We start from the raw sequence: 19,921 nt of genomic DNA on the forward strand, positions 1-19,921 counted from the left end.
ACCATCAGCTCATGGAGATGGATTTGAAAACATAAAAAAAAATGTATCTTTCATGAATTATAAGAAATCTAGATGAGATAATAATTGGATTTTCATCACTAAAATGTCCTGTAAGAACAGAAAGGACAAATGCTTTAAATATCATTTCTAGTAATTTTAAATATGGATAAAATTAATATTTTCAAAATGGTTACAATACACAATGAGTAAATGTCATACTTCAACTTTCAGTACCAAAAAGAGCTGGGTTTTCCCCATTTCAAACAAAAACGTACTTTTCCTTATGTTTTCTTTTGGTGTGTTATAGAAAAAAAAATATTCCCTGCTGTTTCTGTTGAGGTACAGCAGTTTTAATATAACTGTTGAACGAAGTCCCAAGTAAAATCTTAGTTACATTCATTTCTGCTGGGAAACAATGACCATTTGTAGCCTTACATTACAATTTTCTGACTACATGACAATTTTCTGACCATTTGTAGCCTTACACTACAATTTTCTGATCTGCCCTCAAAATGGAGCACAGCAGACAGTGAAAGAAAATCCTCCATTCCACTCTTGGTATCTTGGTGAGCCAGTCTGAGTTTTTAATCTCAACAGATCCCCACTGTGTGCCCATGGCCATTCTACACTTGCATTCCTTTCCTTTCACTTCCTGATCAGCTTGAAAATAATTTAAATTGTTATTTGCCTTTCTTACACTGCAGATGCCAACTTGATGGCCTACTTACATAGAACACAAACTATGTTGCAGTTTCCCTCACAATTCAGTTCCTCTGATTTCAAGCACAAAGGAAAAAAGACATCTGTAGAACTACCTGAGGTGTGTCTGTATTTGGAGGCGGTTCTTTAGGCCTAGCAGATACTGCAGAGGCATACACAGGATTTTCAAAATTTTCATTTTCCACATTACCAGCTCCTGTAACCTGGAGGAGAAAAAGGCAATTCAACTTTCTTCAAAGAAAACAAGGTTGTAAGAAAAATGAAAAGTGAAAGGCAAGCCTAGGTTTCTTTTACCTGTGTTGGTTGAATGACTGTAACTTCACTGGTTCCACCAGCTCCACTATCTCTGGTTGCATACATTGGATTTTCAAATGTGATTGGCTGTTTCCCTGACTCTACTGCAAAGTTTTCATTCTTCAGAGGAAGAAAAAGAAAAAAAAGAAAGAAAAAAAAAGGCAGTAACTCCAGCACAGTGAATATCTCCGCACATCCACACTCCCACTTTATAGACCGATTTTTCATTTCAGAGAAAAAACCATGTTTACTTTCACAGGGTTAGACAAAATCTAGCATCTATTGAAAGCATAATGTGAAGTTTACTATAATTTTTTTTTACTCTCTAACTTAATAGCATAGACCACGCTGTGTTTCAGCATTACTCCAATTTCTAGCTGAAAAAAAATATATACAGTTGACTAATAGAGTAGCTTATGATGGAGAAAGATGACTTCCATAAATCACAACTTCAGTAGGGAGGAATTATCAAAAATAAATATTTCATTTTAGAGGCTTCAGACTGACAACGAAACTATCAAGCAGCATCTGAATTGTAAAAGAATGGGATTAATTCATCTTACAAGTATTTACCACCACACAGGCACAGTCACCCAGGGCTAGCCAGTCAAGCGCTAACAGCTGGAATGGTAACAAAAGCAGTACAAAATCCTAGCCAGGCTCAGTTAACCTGCTATTTGTGACAGCCTCATCACAGGAATAACAGGAAAGAGAACGAGAAGAGTACTTCAGCAAATTCTTTAAACCTGCCTCATTTCCACAAGCAAATGCCCCATAGCAAAAAGTTTCACATCTGTGCTTTTTACCTCACAACGGCCTAGGCTAGCTTGGCTAAGAACAGTAACACTGAAAAACATTCCTCCAACATCCATTTATGCATAAGCGACGTTAAAAGTTCAGAAAATACATCCTATGATTCTTTGCTGCCGTAAACCAAATTCTTTGAATTTCTTTCCTGGTAAAGCACTATTTTTTATTTTATTTTTTGCAAGCTTGAATTATATAAAGCGCATTAATGGCACTTAAGTAGAAATATTTTGTAGCCAGACCTGGATATTACAAGCAACATAAAAACTGCATTAGTTGGGCTTCAGCATATTAGGCTAGAAAATTGTAAAGTACCATGAAGCTTTTCCATACATGAAAAAGAAAACAAACAACTGATGTGATATTCAAGCCTAGAGCTATTTCCCTGTATTTACTGAAATGTTCACATGGTTATTTCATTACAAAAGCTGCCTAGTTCTAACAATCAGTGTGCTTCTTTGTCTGGAAAAAGGTCATATTATGAGCTTGTCTTCACTAGCTGTTTCGTTTCATTTTATTGTCAGTTATATTTGAAACTTAACATTAAAAATTGAGGGAGTTTCCAATGCAAACTTTGCAGCAAGCGCTTACTATTCAAACATGCTTGAAACTTGTTTAGTAGAAGGAAAAATCTTTTCAGCACTGTACATATTGTAGCAAACTGGGGAATATATTCTTCCATAGGAAAACTATACAGAACAGGAAACACAATGATATGCTATTTCTCAGATATGCATAACAGCATATGGATAAAGTAAGAGTTACACTCAATGATGTCCTCAAAACTTAAACCTGATTTGCTTGAACTCACTAAAATAAAAGACAGTCCAAGTATAAAATTGCTGTGCTAAGTAGTATATTCTATGGTTAGTCCTGAGTTTCACCTCTGAATTTTCCAACATACAATTAGAATTTGAAAACTATATATTTACCTGTTCTACAGAACATGAAGGCCCTCAAGAAATTCCTCCCTGCAATATTTTGATTTGTCTAATTCATTCACTGTATTCACTAAGAATAAGCTGAAATAGTAAAAACAGGCATTTGACTTAATTCCTACTGTATAAATCTTGAGAAATAGCAGCCACGTTATTTTAAAGAACAATCTGTTTTCATTTTTAGTTTATAAAAATCTATTTCAGAAAATCTGTGTGTTCATTTTTCTTTTTGAGCACATTTATCATCTCACTATGTTTTTTACAAAGAAGACTTCCCTCTGTCAGCTATAAATGACACTGAAAGGACACAATTAAAAGATATATATACTAAATCTTACCATTTGCATTGCTCTGTCTATAGCAGAGTCTCCTTCAAAAACAGAACTTCCTATGTCCATGTTTACATCTGCACCGGATCGGAAAGTTACCCCATTACCATTTTCAGCTGATTTTACAAGACTGCTTAAGCTACAAAAAAAAAAAAAAAAAAAAAAAAACCCATATTATACAGAAAAGAAGTTTATAAAACAGTTTCTTTTAGTTATTCTTCTAAGCATATCCATCACTTGGAATTTTTGCTGGCTATAAGCAAGCTAATGAGACCATTTATACGTCTGCATTAGTTCAGTAGTTTTTCTAACCTGTTACCCTATTCAGAATGATCACACATCTTCACACGTGCCTATGTAGACACCAAACAGGCTCAAGAAGTTACATTTTGACTACTCTTACTTCACTGTTCTTTTACAGACAAATGTATAAATTAATTCCAAAGTTCAAATTAATAGAACCTGATAAAAAAAAAAATGAAGCTGCAATGGCATAAAAATTTGTGGATATAATTCCAGATATCATGAAGATACCTATAGGACTGTAAATGCAAATATTCATTCTCCATATAGGTTTACAGAGGCCACAAGAACACAGTTTGCATAAGAAATACTGGAAATGGAGCCGGTGTTCTGTGTGTATGCTGTATTTATAGGAAATACCTAATACAATTTTTAAAAGCTTAAGTCTAGGATTCTCATACAAGGACAAATCCTGAGTTAGGGGTAACAGCTATAGCCTGAGTAAACTCTGCAGTTAACATATGCATTAACCACTTAATGAGGAACTTAACAATGGTTGCACAATGGTATATTTGCAAGAGAAATGAAAACTGAATCTAACCTCACAGACAAAAAAAAAACACAAACCACAAAACAAATGAACTCTCCATTTCACATATATGAGAAGTATAGCTGAAAAGTGATGAGAAAATTTCCTTTCAACAAAGCAGGAAGCAGGGAATTTCACTGTGTAGTTTAAAGACATCTCACAAACCCTTCGTCCTACAGGGTTAATTTGCATGAAAATTTTGCCTCAATTTAACTACAGGAATTCATAAATAAATTTAACTTGTTCAGTACACTTAGTGCAGTATATAGAACTGCATTGAAGAAGCAGTTGTAACTACATCTGTATTCCTCATTACAATAATGTTATCACTCTGATTTAAGAGTTACTACCGTGAAACCTGTGCAAAGATGTAGCTTGATTGGCTTAAAGCTAAATACAAATACATCTTTTTTAACAAAATTTTTATTTGAAGCCATTACAAATCATTTTAGTTCATCTTCCTTCAATTTAAAACATCAAATATTTTTAAATTACATTTCACAAGGCTGGTTTTCACTGCATACTGAGACTGTCAGGACAGTAAGAGCCTACAAAATGCACAGATATCACATGCCCTGAAAACAAAGGTTCTCTGCAACTTCCCCATGTTTTCAAACAGTTGCAGAACTCCACCATCAATGTTATACAGATCTCTTTACCAGAGAGAACTGTGTTTTCTGACAAAATGTTATAGAAAATTAAAACATATGTAACTATAACCTTCTGCAGTATTTTGAACTGAAGAACCAGATCAAGTAAGCAGACTGCTATCTTGCTCCTTATTTAAACACTAATTCAGAATGTAGAAGAGTTTGACAATAGTTCTTTGTCCGCTGCTTGGAGTAAAAAATTCAATGAGGCTGCCACAAAACTGCTGATGCCATATTCCAGCGAAACAGGCACATGGCAAACAAACTAGATTTTTCAGAAATATTTGCGCACAAATACATTCTCAGTGCTCAGTCATAAAAGTCTTTGAAACATACCTTGGTAGTTTGGGAAGTGCTGGTAAAATGTTGCCTGTCCGTCTGTAGTTAAAGAAGCCTCCAACTGCTAACACTCCAATTATTATGATTAGTATGACTGTCAACAGCACTGCTACTGCTGCTATCAAAGACAGAAAAATAAGCAAACATTCAAGCAACAAAGCTGCACATACAAAAGAGCCCAGTGAACTAACTATAAGCTTATCCTTCCACAGCTATGACTGTGAGGTATTACATATTCCTTAACTCAAAACATTAAGTGTAATATATAATTGAAGCTTACTTGTTCCAGGAGGAACTCCTTTTGACAATCCTATTTCACAGTAATCTCCAGTGTAGCCATAAGAGCATCTGAAAACACAAGTAGAACAGCTGATGATTACTTGGTACAGAATCTCAGTTTCATTATTATATTCTTTAATATATATCCACTTGTCATAAATTAACTCTGTGCTTAGTAATGTTTCACTGACTGTAAAGATGGTACGTTTGCTTAGAATAAAAAGTGGAAATAAAATCTGCTGAGTCAGAGAACTACAATCCCTGAAGCCAAATGATTTAGTTTCATTGGAACACTGGTGTCACCTAGTGGCTGTTTCCAGTTGTATTTACAGAGCCTTACTTCTCCATTAACATTTTTTGGCATAACTTTTACTAGCCTTCATAGCAGCCTGCCTTTCTGATGTTTTTCCCAAACAGATGCAATTTTACATTGCTTGTTTACTGATATTTTTACACTTACATGTTTTTCTGTGATTGTTACAAACATGCTATTGCCAAAGCATGATATTTACTGAAGCAGTTCCAGAACATTTAAAAGCTTTGAATTGATTGTGCATGACTAAATGAACAAAATCTGACCGTAAGCTACCGTAACAACCTACTCACTTGCATTTTGGAAGACCACTTTCATCTATATAGCACGTTCCTCCATACATGCACCTGCACGCTGGTGGCATTGTGGGAGGGGATTCAATAGCTGCAAGAATTGAAAGCCAGATGTGTTATCAGAACACCTTCAGCAAAATAAGTAATAAGCATAAGGCACTTTATTTATACAGAACTTATGTATACAAACTTTTAGGATACTTTTCAGCAGCTTTGTTTTTTTGTTTGTTTGTTTTTTTAGGTCTGCCAAATATATTTATTTTAATTGAAGCAAAAACTGTTATCAGAAAATAAGGGTTGATAATATAAGTGCACAAAAACAACTCAGAAGTTGTATGTCTCATCGCTTTCGTTTGCTGGATCAATGCAGACCATTATCTTTCAAGGCTCTCTATTCAGAAAGTTGCAATACTTCACCTCCTCTGCAAAGCCTTTGATCCAAGAAGCTGGAAGTTATACAGAGAGCTAGCAACCTGCCACGTACTTATTTATTCAGAAAACCAGTGGATGGAAGCACATTCACAGCAACTAATAGCAAATGCAATCAACAGTGTTACTTGTTCTAATGTGAAGGTGCATCGTATACTTTTATTCACTATTACATCAACTTACTAGCTCTTCTCTGCAGCTTGCATTTTGTGGCAACAAAAAAGCATCACTAATTATTAAGAAAATGCAAGTAAGAGGAAAGGCTGTGTAAAAGCAAAAAGAGAGAATGGGAAAAGATCCCAGATGTTATAAGCTCAACTGATTAGAGAGATGTTGAAAGGACAAGGACATTTTAGCCGCCATTCACACCATTTTAAGCTGAGAGTGCTAAAAGAAAGAGAAATCCTGCAGCAGTATTCTTTCTTTTTGGGAAAGGCAGAGTAATTCTACCTTATCGGTGCTTTTGGATGTATTATGGGGGGCTCTGCTGCTCTGTAAACACCAAGCACTAACCTGTAGTGCTTAAAAGGCTGTCCAGTATATGATTATCTGTAAGTTATCTCTGTTCATACTGTGGGTTCTCTAAGCTTTGTTTCCAGTGTTTAACACATTCTGTTATATTGATCATGCAATAGCTTTGTACAGAATTATAAACACAAGTCATTTTATTTAATCAGTTTGCCAGAAATTCTCTAGTTCTGAAATCAATGCATTTGTATTGATATGTATTTTAAAATTGATGTATGTATTTTAAAATTTTTAAAAGATTTAGAAACTGTGAGTAATTTTGCAGCTAAGTCTGGACTGGACATTTGAGTGGTATTTCTATGTCTATTTTATAAGCCACAGACAAAGAGTACACATGAAGTATCCATGAAGTATACTAGCTGACCACAAAACACAGCTGAGAATAAAAGCCGTATTTCCTGACTTAAAACCATCTACTCTGTCATCCCTCTAAATTTCTAATTCAGTAACGCATTACTGTATTCTTAAAGCAAAACTTCCTTTGCTTTTATTTTCAGTTTCACAAATTATTTTACCCGCATCACACTCTGTGCTGCTGCCTTCTACAAACCGAGTCCCTTGAGGACAAGCACAGGTGTATCCTCCTGGTCTCAACAAGCAGAGATGGCTGCAGACATCTTTACAAGGATTAGGCACTGAAAGATAAAAAAAACGTGGTAGAGGCAGCTGAAGAAAAGTTCAGCAGCTCAGGCATATCTCAGTTACTGAAATAAAGCAGGGTATTGCATAATCAGTAGTGTATCATCAATATCACATACCAGAAATCAAAACACATCTAAATCCAGGTTCTTGTTTTTTGGTTGTTTTTTTTTTTTTTTTTTTTTTACAACAACTGATGCCCAAACACTGCATTTCTACCAAAGCCTTCTGTCTGCCTTTTCTTACATTCTTCCTAAGTAAGAGACCACAGTTGCTGGAAGCCAGTACAGAAGTGAAGAAACAGAACATTTCTGAGCAACAGGAAGCCTTTTCTTTCTGAAAGCTAAAACATCTTTTAAGAGGTGCAATGCTGGATGTTCTTCTGGATATCTCTCCCCTGTGATTACTCCAGACATGTCCTAGTTAAAACATCCCCCTAAGGGCAATACTAAGTGGCCAATACTTGTATATTACAGGGATAAATTTATATTGTTGAGTGTCATATCAGACAGTTCCAAGATGGAGGTAAGAACAGAAAGAAATGGCCATGATCTATTACTAATTGACTCTGAAGAGCAGTGCATGCTATTCCACTGCTGATTTCATTTTATCTAGAAAATACTTACCAGACTATCGTTTTTTTGTTTTCAGAAATAAAATCACAAGCTGATTGACATGTTATCAGAAGGTTACTAAGCTGTTTGAGAACAATGATACCAACTTCAGTCTCACAGAAACGAAGGGCTTATCCAGGATGCTGATTACCTACCTGACTGATTGTATCTATGCTGGTGATAGATGCGCACTTGAGTAAGCCATGGATTTACAGTCAGAACTTTTACTTTTTCTCCATTTCCAAATTTATCTTTTTTCCAGACTTCTCCTCGTTCTTTAGCTATCCAATATAAATGGCCTTCAAATACATCAAGGCTGTATGGACTGCCTACTTCTCAAAAGAACCAAACAGTATACTGTCAGCAAGCAAATCTCTACCAAAAACAATACAACTGCTATTATTCAACTAAACATATCATTTAATCCTTTCACTTCAAGACATTCATAGCAGAAGATAAATATCATCACATGACTGACCACCTCATAACACTGGTGTCTGCAAACTGCTTAATAATATACCTTAAAAGAGCAAGAAACTCATTTTCTATATTGTCCCTAAGTTGGTCATGTACTCTTGGAGAACCTGGTTCCCAGGTATTGTGAACTTTGAACCTGGTATGCTACATATCCCTGTATAATGGAGGTGAAAATGCTACCTAGACTTGTTATTTGAAATGCTCTTGAAAATCTAGCATACATGTATGAACAAAGTGCTTGTTAAGCACATGCCTTGGTTACTATTGTGTGAGTTCCACAATAAATTCTTACCTCCGTGTAATACTATGGTTCTGTCTGTCCCGTCATGTCTCATAGATTCAATAATATTTTCTTTGGAGTCACTCCAATAGATCCTGTCATTGTTCAAATAATCAATAGAAAGACCTGTTGGCCAGCCAAGGTCTTCAGAGACCAAAGTTTGTCTTTGTTGTCCATCCATCCAGGCACATTCAATCTTGGGCTGCCTTCCCCAGTCAGTCCAGTACATGAGCCTGAAAGAACACAACCAGAATTCAGTATAGTACAGAATTTGCCACAGTCAAACAATAGAGTTTAAATGAACAGGTCAGTCACGAAATATAAAGCTGCTCAGAAGCAGGCTATGCTTTGCAGCTGCGATTAGTAAAGTCACACCAAGTTCATAGAATAAGCATGTTACAAGTACAGAAGATAAAGATGTTTGCACCTCATGTACTGATTTGGAGAGAAGTGGTTTCAGTGACAATTTTTTATTCTCAACAGAAGAAAAATGAGTGAATATGTGAGCATTCATCATTCGAGATAAAGCTACAGAGTCCAAAAACGACTTCGAGGAAATGTGCTGCTTTACTTCAGCTTAGAAGCACACAGCACAATGTTCTACGATCCATCACCGAATACAAAATGCCCAAAGCACTGCTGTTTAACGCTCCCAAGCATTTACATTGTTTTTCACTGAAAGACGGTATTTCCCTGCTACTTGAAGTTAGTAAAAAGAGAAAAAAAATTTCCCTATGTCAGCAGTAACACAGAAATTTATACAGAAATGTGGTGAGCACACAGCATTATAAAAAGGAAATTTTTATTTGACCTGCCTGCTGTCATCACCAATCTAATCCTAAAATGTATTTCCATGGATACAAATTTCCTAACATTAATAAAAAGAAAAACCTGAATTTAATCAGCAAAATATACCCTTAAGTCTTTCCTATGAAGTTCATCATTGTGATTTTTCATGTTGTTGTTGTTGTTTTGTTTTGTTTTTTTTTTCACTGAGTGATACTGAAAATAACTCTGAGAAGTCCTGTAGTAACTTACCCACGTTTTGGATTGACAGCAATAGCTGCTGGTTGATCCAGTAGAGAAAAAATAAGCCATTTTCTGTACCGTCCATCTAATTTTGCCACCTCTATTCGATTGGTCCCTGCATCAGTCCAGTAAAGATGTCTAAAATACAGAAATCAAAACATTTCAAAAGTAAATGGCTTATACTTGAGAGAAAAATAATTTAAAAAAATAAATAACATTTAAAGCTACATCAAAATTGAACAAAATTAGTAAAATGAAACTGTATGGATTACATCTGAAAATTTTCACCATCAACATGAACTTTTTGACACCATCAACATCAGAGTTAAACTGTTAAACTTACAAAAGTTACGCCCAACTTTCTTTCAATTTTTCTCCAAAGGAGAAAAAAATTAGGAGTGATCTCATCCTTTCTAAAATTAAGTAAAAAAAAATAAAAAATTAAAAAAAATTGCCATATTTTAGCCTGAGGAACAATCACAACCAAAAAGGATGGAAAAAAACATCTTTCTTTCAGGCACAATTACAGAAACATAATCATTTTCTGAGAACACATGTATAATCATCAGATTATACAGCATTGCTTTGGGACTAGCTCAGATAACGCAAGGGCAGTAAGAAATGAGAAAAGAGAAAAGTAACTCTATTACAGATTGGGAAGATCTCCTTTCAACAGTAGTGAAAACTTGTTTTCAAGTTTACCTGAGTCCTCAAAAAAGATTCCATCTCTCACGAAGGCTGGCATATTATCACTAACTGACACACAACTGATCTGCCACTTGTGGAACAATGCAGTTTTCTCTGAGAATACCTGGTGCCATCCTCAACATGTATTTCATCTATTAACCTGCTGTCTGGGCAAGGAAAGCTTACTATATGCTTTTGGACTACTTTCAAACGAAATATCTTGAAAGAGAGACAATTCATAAGAAAAATAAAAAGTGGATTTTGCACTTCCTGCCAGATCCTTAACACAGTAAGTGTACAACATTTTGCTAGCTTTTCAGTACACTCACCTTCCAACCCAGTCAACAGCTAAGCCATCAGGATTAACTATGTATCTGAGATTCAAGTCAACTTCTTTGGTAGGATTGTTTCTACTGCTGTCAAAGGTGGGCAGATAAGCACGTTTGATGGCTCCAAACTGAGAACCCTGTGCCAGAATGCTGAAGTATACAACACCTTAACAAAACAACAACAAAAAAGATATTTTTTAATGTCTAGTTATTCCACATTTTTTGAAAATTCTTATTTTTCAGGGCTCTTATGTCAAGATACTATTTCCACTTTTTTACTCATAAGAATGCAGAATTTTTTGTTCAACTAAACCACATACATTGTGGTAGTGGTCAAACTGTTATCATAGTTGATATGCATACCTAAAATCATCTTGACATAGATTATAAAGAAATGCATACCATAGTTTTCAAGAGTATAGGACCTTAACTCTGAACCTTATTCAAAGGATACTGAGTAGTTTAGTTCAGTTTTCACAGGACTTGAATCAGGTTTGGGGACCAACAGAAGCCCCAGAAGAAAGGGACTTGTTCATAGCAATCCTCTACTAATGCATAATTGTAAAAAGCAACAATTCCACAGCTGAATTCTTACCAAAACAAGAGGAAAATAGAACAAAAACTATATAAGATCAAAGTAAAGCATTAAAAGGAACTACGCTGATGTTGAAGAACAAGGAGAGGGGATGGGCATATTCAAACAAGATCTGTCCAATTAGTTAACCCAGTTTGATTTTGATTTCCAACATAAATTATATACCTATAACATAGAAATATGTCTTTTTCAACTAGCCTCTGCATGGCTGAGTACTAATTTTCTACACATACTCACTTAGGCCTATCCCTTCAGGGTCCCAATCATAATCCAGAGCTTGGATGCGCTCCTGGTTATCAATATAGTCAGAGTACTGTTCTGAAGAGATATTGTATCTTCGAATGCGCACATTATCTGGCAGCAGCAACAATGGAGGATTACCTAGACAAATGATAATTATTTTTTAATATATTTTTATTAATTTTTGATGACAATTCATTTTTCTTGTATGCATTTATTTTTAGGGAAAAAAAGAATGAAATTCACTTACAGTCAAAACTGAACTGGAGTTTAAACAATTTGTCTGAATAAGAAAGTAGAAGGGACACAGTTCTGCTTCTAAAGCTTCAGAGCTTTCAAATTACTTGGCTTTGCAAAATTAATTAAAAATTCTGGATGTACTTATCACTGAGCAGAGTATTACCCTTTTCACCATAGTCTTTGCACAGCCATAATCACTAAGGAAGAAGTCCTAACAAATTGTTAAACATCACAACAGTGGCATGTCTGAGATGTGACCTCATATCTCAAAAGTGAAATGCAGGTATACACCACACAGCTCAGATATTACCACCCCGCAGAATGGGAAACAATTTTGGTAACTACTAATAAATTATCAATAGCTTGAGTTAGCAAGTTATTGCTTTAGTTCTTCTATCTGATTCAGAAGAATACTCTCCTATGTGGCCACAGGTTAATTTGGGTTTAGCTTCAATACTCCACAGGGGTATGAGTCCCACCTGGCTCATTGTGCTTGTGAGAAAATTTAACTGTACAGCCCTTTTTTTAATGACAGTGTCCAGCTGGGAGTCATGGACTTGGATCTTAGGCCTTATTCTGGAAAATTCCTCCTATGTTAATCACATCTACATAGTAGAACTTCAGGCACAAGTGATTTTATAATGTTACCAACTACAATCATATTATCTTCTGTCACTGAGCCCTGAAAATTTCCAGATCTGTCAGATGTCTAGATGCTTCTTCCTATGGAAAAGGCATTTCAAGAACTAGATTTCAGATACTAGCCCATACAGAGGCTATCAAGCAAAAAATCATATCACAGAATCATAGAATAGACTGGATTGGAAAAGACCTCACAGATCATCTAGTTTCAACCCCCCTGCTGTGGGCACGGTAGCCAACCTCTAAGACCAGGTTGCCCAGAGCCACATCCAACCTGGCCTTGAGTGCATCCTAAGATGGGGCATCCACTACATCTCTGGGCAACCTGTCACAGTGTGTCACCACTGAGTGAAAACTTTTAATACCTTACCTAAACCTCTCCTGTCTCAGTTCAAAACCATTCCCCCTTGTCCTATCACTATCCACCCATGTAAACAATCATTCCCTCTCCTGTTTATACACTCCCTTCAGGCACTGGAAGGCCACAATGAGGTCTCCCTTGAGCCTTCTCTTCTTCAAGCTAAAAAAGCCCAGTTCCCTCAACCTTTCTTCACAGAAGAGGTCATCCTCTACGTCATCTGCTATATGCTACACTGTAAGTAATTATCTAAATACAAAATTGTTTCAGTATTTTATGTAATACTAATGTGCTATCGGTTTATTTCTTTTTTTTCTACAGCTCTGTACTACTGTTCTATTATTATTATCTGCTGCTCCAACTCTCTATATGTTCTTGCTCTTTACAGGTAGCAATCAATCTTGCTGTTGCTTAACATACCATTAGCTGCACACTGTTTCCCTTGCTGATCACCTACTGACTTGAAGCCATCTGCACAAAAACATTCATAGCTTCCTTTGGAATTTCTGCAGTCCTGGGTGCACGTTCCAAAGATCTCACATTCATTGATATCTGTAAAGAGAAAGGATATGGAGTTTAATCTCCTTCTTCCACAACTTGGTCGACCATCTTTACTCTATGACGCTGTAGGTATAGCCTTTACCCACATACTCTAAAAGATCAATGACCTAATAAATCTTTAATCTCAATAACATCAATATCAGTTATCTAAAAGAACTCCAGCTCCTGCTTATCGGATTACTTTTCAGAGGCACGTTTTTGATCACATATTTTTGTGCTAAATCTGCCTCATCTTTTGTCTTTCTTTGGTGAACTACAATGAGATGCGAGAGCAAAACCCTGTAGAAATGGTGAAGCAAAAAAGACTTCATCCCTAAGAAACTGTATCAGCAGGAAGGATCAGGAAGAATGGCCTTGTACCATGTTTAATAAAACTATTCAAATCATCCATCAGATCTGGAATCAACAAACAAGAAGCAATCACATCAGAACACACTGAAACAGTAAACATGAAGGTACTATGCTGCATGACCACCAACGACAGCCTTTGGGTAAACTCCTCATAATATTTTATCTACATATAATCAAGGCAAAAAAACAGCACAAGTCTTTACTGAGAACAGTACAAAATGAGAATCATAGCCTCCAGTAAGTTTTCTTTTAGTAAGGAAAAATAAAAGCAAATTTCTGTTCCTCAGTTTGCAAAAGTACAACTAAATGTATACACAAAAAAACAAAAATGTATACATACAAAATAAAAATAAAATAAAATACTAGAACAAATCTGAACTGTGGAACAAGCCTTTGCTGAATGACTTGCACATTAGCAAACATGTTTAAGCAGAAAAACGGTTTAAGAAGCATCTGGTAAATGTACAAACATCCTGCTATAATGCTAGAATAAGTAGCCATATAGAACGATGAAGTGATAGGTCATTGAACACTTGTCAGGGAGAAGATGTTTAGAAGACTGAAAATACCATCACAGGAGTTTCGGTTATTTTCACTGGCCTTGTAACCTGGCCTACAAGAACAGATAAAGCCTCCTTCACTCAAGTTGGTACAGTTATGTTCACAGATATTTTCTGCACAAGTTCGTTCTGTTCCAGGATCTGAAAATAACAAATTAGACATTTATAACCATAAAAATGAAGTGATAAGAAAGTCATAATTTTGATCGTTGTCTGTATGAGAGCAATTTTCAATGGTAGTATTATTTTCCTAAGCAAAATCCAATTAATGTGAACATCTTATCTCTAAGGCATAAGTAACTTACAGCCCACAGTAAGCACCAGTCAAGAGTCAACTAAGAATAGTTTCACCTGTAGAAGCAGGTGATCAGGGCCAGGATAATAGCCATAATCAAAAGTATAGCTCCTCAAAAGTATCTGCAGCAACTGCAGAATCTATTTAACATACTTGACTAGCTCCTAGCTTGGCCAATCTGCCTCCTTCTTATCTATTCTTTCCTTATCATCTAAGCAAAAAGTGTTCTTAACTGCTACCATACATGGCACAGACAGCTTGCTCACCCAGTACCTCATTTAAAGCCTTCTGAAGTCAATATAGGTTACTGCATAAAATGCACTACCCTTTGAGACATGCTTATAATGAAAAAGGCAAGTGAAGTATGATAGATAATATGTGACAGATAGAAGATTGTATTCTTCTCAGAGTACATACAGAATTAAATTGATTTTTACATACTTCACATATATACAAAGTCCTTTCCTATTCATTGTATGTAAGTAGGAAAGAAGTACATGTTTATTGACAGAGCCTATGAAAAGATACTAAGACATCATATTAAGCTCATTATCTCACTTATAACATTCATACACATCCCAGTGATAATATAAACATCTCAATTCAATATATATGTAGAAACAGACAAAAAGCTTTTCTCTCAACATCTCAGGTTTTTGATGTTGGGAAGGTTACAAATGTTAACATCTGATTTTTTATATTTTTATATTTTCATCAATCATCACTGCACTGGATTTTATTACCTAAAGACAACTCGGAATGTATGTGAAATAGAGAAATTAGCACTGAATTCCTTAAGGCTTTCCCTGAAAGAAGTTAAAATAATGATATTGCCATGGCTAATCAGATTAAACCCCTCACAGGCTAATTAAACATTAACAATTCCTAGTATTCTATCCAAGAAATATGTACTGTTCCTGAAATGTTTATTTTAATAGCATTGAAATTTTGTGTTCTATTATTACTTACTGCAGCCCATTTCATCAAAATGGTCTCCACAGTCATCATAATTGTCACAGACATAATGTAGAGGAATACAATTTCCATTACTACACTTGAATTCTTCAGTTGTACAGGGTCTTGGAGTTGGTTCTCTACCTACAGTTGAAAAAATAAGCAGTCTTGTATCACAAGTTCAGTTACACAGACAGCACTATTACAAATTTTTAATGAGGAAAGCTGATGCAATCTGGTAAAATAATGACTACAGTGACACTGAAAGTCTGTAGTAGAGCTAATTAGGGCATTCTGACCTCTAGTCACACCTCAGTGAACTGAAAGATGCCCTTTATCTTATGAAGGCAAAAGGCAGATTCTTCCTGTTAATAGCTAATTTATTTTTTTTAATAGTGCAAACCTATTAATACCCTTTAACTCTTTATATACCTACTACAGACTTCAAGAGGTTGAGATTCTAGTATTATTAACTTCACTATTAACTATTGCACAATAGCAATAACAAGTAAGCTGGCTTATTTTGGTTGCTCAATAAACAACAAAAAACATGATTACACTTCATAATACAAAGATCAGCACAGTCAATATGAATTACATAAAAGATCTGAGGGCAAAACCCTACTGAACATTAACAGATCTTCTGTAGGATTAGGCCTTAAATATCAAAATTTACTGTTTATATAACTGTGCTATAAATTCAGAAGTCCCCACTTATCTATTTAAAGAACTCTCATTTATCCATCACATTCTTATTTCATAATACAACCAAATTTTTTCTTCTTATTTTAAAAGGACTTTATTGTAAATAAATTTAGTAAAGTTCATAATAAAGTTTTATTTCAAAAACCATACTCTGTACTTATAAGGCAAACCACTGTTTATTTTTGCAACTTATACGGAGAGCTGTGAATACAGTAGCAATAATAACAGTTCAAATTATTTCATATTTAAGAACCAGTTTTCCTATACTTATGCTTGGTTTTGACATTTCTGAAGGTCTTCAGCACTATTAAAATACATCACAATTACTGAATTTCCTATTTGCTGCTAAATTCTCTGTGTATACATACAATGTTCCTCCTTCTCATCACTTCCATCCCCACAGTCATCCTCCTGGTTGCACAGCTCATGACTATATATACAGCGATTGTTTTCACATCGGAAACGGAATGGAGATTCACAAGCAATATCCACTGAAAAGAAGAGATCAAGTCAATCACACAGACAACTTCATGCCACTGAGTCACAAGCTATCCTGCTCAGTTTTAACCTGTAACACTGAATCATTTCCTATATTTTACAATGCAATCTGGTGCATTCAAAAGAACATTTTCTCTACATTTTGGTGATCACGTCAGGGCACTACATATTCTTTTTGTCAGAAGACAGTACGTGATCTTTGGCGAAAAGGATAGCCTTTGACTACATATAACACTGAAGTTGCTAGATTTGTTTAAGGAAGCTGATAGAAAACTCACCACGCTAATTAAGTGGTCATCTATATTTAGAAAGATGTTTTGACTCTTACAGTTTTGAAGGCTCACCTTTGAGAATATACATTCCCTGAATTACAACTTCAGAGGCAAACTTATGCCTTTAACTATCTCGCTAGAAAATATAAAGCACCATCCTTACTCTCTGATGTACTCCTCCAATTGTAATTATATGTTTTATTCTACATTTTTACATTTGATATCAATTTTCTCTCTTACAGCAAAGGTGAAGTTCTTCATCAGAGTCATCTCCACAGTCATTATCACCATCGCATTTCCAGTATGGCTGGATACAGACATGGTTTTTACATTCAAACATCATGGGTGGACAGTATGTACCATTAGGATACCGTGTTGCTGAAAAATATAAAATTATGACATTACTATTAACTGCTGTAATACAAACATTAGGGTGTTTCTTCACTGCAGATCAATAAATAGAAGGAATAGATAGAAGCTATCCACTCCTTTGAGCATTATAAAATCCCATTCCATTACAAAACCTTGTTAGAATGCAGGTCAACTGGAAACAGTTGACTATCCCACTTATACTGCAAGGTCCAGAATTTTAATTCAATCACGTATACCTTCTGCTGAACCTGGTAAGCATACTGATTTCCTAGCATTACAACTGTCCTTACAATTAACGTAAGAGAAGGTAATCTACTAATATATTAAAAAGCTGATTCAGAACATTATTCTCCTCAACTTCTACTGACACCACCTGCTGCTGCAGAATTCAGTACCTCTAAGGAGTAACCTCATGTAAAGAGACAGTAAAGTGCATCTCTTTCTGGAATTAAGCTCAATGATCACCAATTGTGAAACTTGAAACTCACGACAAGTTATTTCATCAGAGAAATCAAGGCAGTCCGCATTTCCATCACATCTGAAGCGCTCTGCAACACAGTGCCCACTATTACACTGGAAATAACCTGGGTGGCAGGTCCTCAGCTCTGAAAAGATTCAGAAGTAACTGTTGAAATCTCTCTCTATTCAAATCCTATTAAGTGTTCAGCTTTAGAGAACATCATCCTACAGAAGAGTGCAACATCCCAGACCACTAAAACTGTGATAACTGCAACTCCTGGTGAAACAACTAAAGTGACATGGTCAATGTTACTCCACTAAAGATGCTTCCAATAAAATATCATTTTGCAGAAAACTTACTAATTTAGAAATAAAGTGTGAACATGTAAGAGGCAGCATCCAGGCAATACACACCACAATCGCGTTCATCTGAATTGTCTTCACAGTCATCATCGTGATCACAGACCCAGCGGGAAGGAATGCAGCGCAGATTGTCACAACGGTATTCACTTTCTGTGCATTCACGGGGACCTTCATTTAGAACAGAAGTACAAACTTATACATTTTCCCAGTTGTGGATTTAAATACCCACACCTGCCTTACTAAACCAAACAAAAGCAATACTAGCTTGTGGTGTAATATAAACTAAAACTGAATAATATTTTAATAGCTCTTCTCCATACTCTTTGCACTTTATTCCTCATTGCATGGAAAAAAAAATTATCACAAACTTAGACAGGAGTAATTTGTATTTTAAATTAGGAAAAAGTAATCAAGGTTAACTCCTTACAAAACTATATGCTCCTACATTTGCACACAGGGCAGAATTCAAATGTCATTCCCTAGCAAACAATGTGAATGTATCTTACAGTGATTACTAGATTGACTAGTTTCTTTTATTGGTCAAAAATGCCTCAAGGTGCCATTGTGATTATTCAGCAAAGAAAATAAAAGACTCTGAAGTAAATCCACTGAGTGATTGCAACTGAGATCTGTCAGCCACATTTTCATAAGAAGCACAGGGCTACTTCAGTCAAAAGCTAGACTATGTTGTTATAGCCAAAAAAGAACTCACTGCAGTTGTGCTCATCAGACTGATCTCCACAGTCATTATCTCCATCACACTTCCAGCGCAGTGGGATACACCGATGATTGTCACAACGGAAATCTCCAGAAGGACTGCAAGTCATCTCCTCTGCAGCATAAGATGTTTGCCAACAAAACATGAGACCAGCACATATTAGTATAATCTTTGGATGAGATGAAAAGCACCAAAGATAATGGAAGTAGATAAAGGCAGTTGTGTAAAAAATTGGGCCAAATGACAAGAGTGATTAAGAAACAGCTGAAGTAATAATATAGAAGTGAGACAGAGAAACAAAAAAATAAATGCTATATAATGCTATCAAAGGAAAAGAATGACTGCTCCTTACAGTGCCACTATCCAGTATGAGGGATTCTAATAAATCTGGCCCTCTATCCTGCTTTTAAAGGAGCAACTCTATCCATGAAAGAGTAACTTAATACATTAACAGCTACTAAAATGTATGGATTGTATTAATCTACTAATAAAGAGCCCAAAGAAAAGCATTTCTGAATGAAGGAGCATGTTTTGTGGTGACATGCTTTTTTACAATTAATTCTACAAGCAGAGAATAACAATTGCAAAGTCTTCATAGAATGCTATAATTCTGATTCTTTTCTGGTCTTGATATAGAGAACTGATTTCCTAATAAATTTTGTGTGAAAGCTTATGAGAGGTTTCAACATAAATGTAAGAGTCTGGGAAAGTATCATTATACTTCCCATGCTAATGGTTTCCGGAGTACAGTAGTTACATAAATGTAGAACACACTGACACTTTTAACAGTCAATACTAGCTGAGCTCAAGTAAAAATATTTCCTCTTTCATTTGATGACATATAAGTCAAAATAATATAATCCTGGTCTTCAGAGCTCGTAAATACATGAGCTGCACAATGAATCACTACACACAGAAGTTTTCCTCAAGAC

The 19,921-nt window shown here is 35.5% G+C and overlaps 1 protein-coding gene across 6 annotated transcripts in view; it reads right to left on the reverse strand.

The window, feature by feature from the left end:
- The window catches only part of LRP2 (LDL receptor related protein 2), a 134,774-nt gene that overhangs the window by 3,565 nt on the left and 111,288 nt on the right, over positions 1-19,921 (reverse strand). For 3 of the 6 annotated variants that reach the window (XM_052674942.1, XM_052674941.1, XM_052674946.1), the window contains 20 exons: positions 18,984-19,103; positions 18,323-18,439; positions 17,938-18,054; positions 17,318-17,455; positions 16,676-16,798; positions 15,618-15,746; positions 14,363-14,494; positions 13,302-13,433; positions 11,639-11,782; positions 10,807-10,972; positions 9,800-9,928; positions 8,774-8,994; positions 8,160-8,339; positions 7,267-7,386; positions 5,795-5,885; positions 5,190-5,257; positions 4,907-5,027; positions 3,098-3,227; positions 1,015-1,134; positions 816-923 (listed from right to left, as the gene is read on the reverse strand). In XM_052674942.1, coding sequence (XP_052530902.1) covers positions 816-923; positions 1,015-1,134; positions 3,098-3,227; positions 4,907-5,027; positions 5,190-5,257; positions 5,795-5,885; positions 7,267-7,386; positions 8,160-8,339; positions 8,774-8,994; positions 9,800-9,928; positions 10,807-10,972; positions 11,639-11,782; positions 13,302-13,433; positions 14,363-14,494; positions 15,618-15,746; positions 16,676-16,798; positions 17,318-17,455; positions 17,938-18,054; positions 18,323-18,439; positions 18,984-19,103 — 2,606 coding nt within the window. The remainder of the gene's footprint in view (positions 1-815; positions 924-1,014; positions 1,135-3,097; positions 3,228-4,906; positions 5,028-5,189; positions 5,258-5,794; positions 5,886-7,266; positions 7,387-8,159; positions 8,340-8,773; positions 8,995-9,799; positions 9,929-10,806; positions 10,973-11,638; positions 11,783-13,301; positions 13,434-14,362; positions 14,495-15,617; positions 15,747-16,675; positions 16,799-17,317; positions 17,456-17,937; positions 18,055-18,322; positions 18,440-18,983; positions 19,104-19,921) is intronic. The other 3 variants (XM_052674945.1, XM_052674943.1, XM_052674944.1) reach the window with 3 other exon arrangements.

This window comes from Tympanuchus pallidicinctus, unplaced genomic scaffold (assembly GCF_026119805.1).
Source record: "Tympanuchus pallidicinctus isolate F22 unplaced genomic scaffold, pur_lepc_1.0 scaffold15, whole genome shotgun sequence".
Classification (NCBI taxonomy): domain Eukaryota; kingdom Metazoa; phylum Chordata; class Aves; order Galliformes; family Phasianidae; genus Tympanuchus; species Tympanuchus pallidicinctus.